At 33.3% G+C, this 2784-nt stretch overlaps 1 protein-coding gene across 1 annotated transcript; it reads right to left on the bottom strand.

Annotated features, from left to right (window-relative positions):
• Nucleotides 1-1556: 1556 nt before the first annotated feature.
• On the bottom strand, nt 1557-2467 carry LOC136821707 (ATP-dependent DNA helicase PIF1-like). The gene is made up of 2 exons (XM_067077913.1): nt 2024-2467; nt 1557-1874 (listed from the first exon to the last, which is right to left on the bottom strand). The coding sequence occupies exons 1-2, from the start codon at nt 2465-2467 to the stop codon at nt 1557-1559; spliced, it is 762 nt and encodes a 253-aa protein (XP_066934014.1).
• Between the last annotated feature and the right edge of the window lie 317 nt (nt 2468-2784).

Raw genomic sequence — 2784 nt, 5'->3', positions numbered from 1 at the left:
GAATAACAAAAAGAATACAAGAAAATAATAAAACAATTAACAAAAACCTTTTTAAAAATGGTAGAAATAATACTTTGTTTTGAATATAATAATTTAAAAAAATCTAATAATTATGAAAAACATAAGAAAAATGATAAATATAAAAAATAGGAATAAATAATATAAAATTAGGAATTAATAATATAAAAATAGGAATAAATAATACAATAAATGCCATATCCATAGGTATGTAAGTTTCCTGACGAGATAGTAATCAAAAATGAATTAATGAAAGGCATCTTTAAACTAATTGTCCTTTGTCTATAGATTTTTTCTACCATAGACCATCCATTGAAGACACTCACACATATTTGACCCATTTCTCACACCCTCCCCAACTTCATCTGCAAATGTCAAATTCAACAGAGCCCTCCTTTTGGTTAATGTAGAAAAAAAGCCTTCCTCCCCAAAGAATAAATGTCTTTTAAGAATAGTCTTTAAACGTCAGAAAACTTACATAAGAATGGACAGGGTGGTGGGATGACCTTAATTGCATTATTTCCAACAGAGTTAAGCTTCAATCCTTAATTACAAAGTTCATTTCATCCAGAATCAAACCTGTGCTGATATCATATTAACAGATTTTCGATAACATCATTGCTTTAAAGAGTATTCCTAGTTTACTCAGTCTATCACAAAAGATTTCCTTTGATCAATTCAAACTGTTCATAAAGAAGCACCTATGACAATATAAGCAAATGTATCTGAATCGTTGGCTAATTTTCTGATGATTAATTTTTAAGTTAGGTATAATTTGCTATAGGAGAAAAGGGATACTATACCCTTTTTATTTGAGATAATTTTTTTTACTTCCTGCAATTTTGACCACTCAAAACTAATCATCAGAAAGTTGAGATCATCCACCACCCCAGTTCCCAACCCCCCCCCCTTGTCCCGCCGGGAATCGCCTCTGACAGGTATTCTAAGCTAGCAAAGTCAGCGATAATTTAATTCCATCATGATCGGATAAGTTCACACATTTACGAATAACTTTAATACCATACTCGTGCACCAATTCCTTATGTGTCCAAATTTGATCAAGCATTTTCCCATCGATATGTGTTGGAAAGTTCCGAACTAAATCATAATCTTGGAGAATGCCAGCCAACAATTGATCATGCTCCATTTCAAAGCCGTCCATGTTGAAGTCTCCTAAAATGATATTAATTGTGTATCTTTCAATAAATTGAGCAAGATTGTAACAGAACACATCACGTTGAATTCTTGAACTTTTATAGAGAACCAAAACACAAAATTCCTTTTCAGCAAATTCAGCTTTTCTAAATTTCACAAGAGAAAAGCATGATGAATGATCATACTCATCAATGTCAATAAAAGAAGGAGAATGACAGACAGTAACACTGTTGAATTTATGCTGGTCAATATTATGACTAAGAATATAATAAGGAAGCTTTTCATGAATACTTTGTTTGTCTTCCTCAGAATGCTCATAACTCATCTGTGTCTCTGTCAGACATAACAAATCATTTTCATACAAAAATCTGTCCTTTTGAATATCAACTGCATGTCGTTTTAAAGATCTTGCAAACATTTAAATTAGAACTGCACCTCATAATATCTGCAACTCTTTCAACTTTGTTCTGACGCAATCGTGTGTATTCTTCACTAACTTTATCACTACAGACAAAAGCACTACGTCGATATTGACCAGTAAAGTACAAACCATTTAAATTTTTCACTCTGCTCATTGCAACATACATTTGACCAGCATTGAACTGTCTCTGCCTTGCAAGGTCAAAACTAACGACTACTGAATCCAAAGTCAATCCTTGAACTTTGTGCACTGTACAAGCATAAGCTAGCTTAAGAGGAAACTGTGTTCGAGAAATAATAGGTGAAGTGTACGGGTTTTTTTTGTCAAAGGGAAAATTTACCTCTTTTCAATGGGAACAGTTTCAGTGGCCTTAGCATATTGGTCTTTACTTTGAGCTTTTATTCCAGCCGTCTTATCGTCTAGTTTAACATAAATTAGCTCTGCTTTATTGTTTCTGAATTTTATGTCAGTGACGGTTCCAAGTTGACCATTGATCAACCTATCCTCTATATCAATATTACTAATTAGCATTACTCTTGCCCCTATTTTCAAATCAAATAGAACTGATAAGCCACCTGTATCGTTAAGTGGCAGGTTCTTAACCTTGGTAATTTGAGATTCAGTAAAATCCCTTGGATAAACGTCCATAGCTTCTACATTTATTGTTTCCGAGGGCAGAGTATCTAATCTTTGAATATTGTGTAGATGGACTGAAGCATTTTCTGCAAACAAATGCAATGAATCTATTGGATAATCAGGGTGTCCTCGTGTTATCAGTCTAGATCTAATCATACTTTCATCATTACTATTCAATTCACCTACTCTTACATTGTTCAAGAGATCAATGAAGCCAGAGTCATCCTTTTGACGCATAATCTCATCTAATTCAGCTAGTTTGAATAGGTGCCATAATTTAAATGCACCAATAATAGGTCCCTCAGTTGAAAAATTGGAGGTAATTGAAAGAGGTCTCCACAAACAATGATACTTTTCCCTGCAAATGGTGTGTTGTCATTTACACCAAAAATTTCACATAATCTTGTATGGATGTTCAAAAGCTGTTGCGACGAAATCATAGATATTTCATCAATTATTATCAACTTTACATGATGTAATTTATTTCTAATGGCAGTCCTTTGTTTGTCAGCCATATTTCTGAATTTTCCAACTGGAATACTCATCCTGTGTGT

The sequence above is a fragment of the Clytia hemisphaerica genome, unplaced genomic scaffold (genome assembly GCF_902728285.1).
Source record: "Clytia hemisphaerica strain Z4C2 unplaced genomic scaffold, Clytia hemisphaerica genome assembly, whole genome shotgun sequence".
Lineage (NCBI taxonomy): Eukaryota > Metazoa > Cnidaria > Hydrozoa > Leptothecata > Clytiidae > Clytia > Clytia hemisphaerica.
This window is presented reverse-complemented; position numbering and strand designations above follow the sequence as displayed.

What these genes read in the sequence shown, in the direction of transcription:
- LOC136821707 (XM_067077913.1), bottom strand. Translation starts at nt 2,467, where the DNA reads ATGCGTCAAAAGGATGACTCTGGCTTCATTGATCTCTTGAACAATGTA. An exon ending in ATAAAGCAGAGCTAATTTAT is followed by an intron (nt 1,875 to 2,023) that starts GTTAAACTAGAC and finishes TCTCGAACACAG; the next exon opens with TTTCCTCTTAAGCTAGCTTA.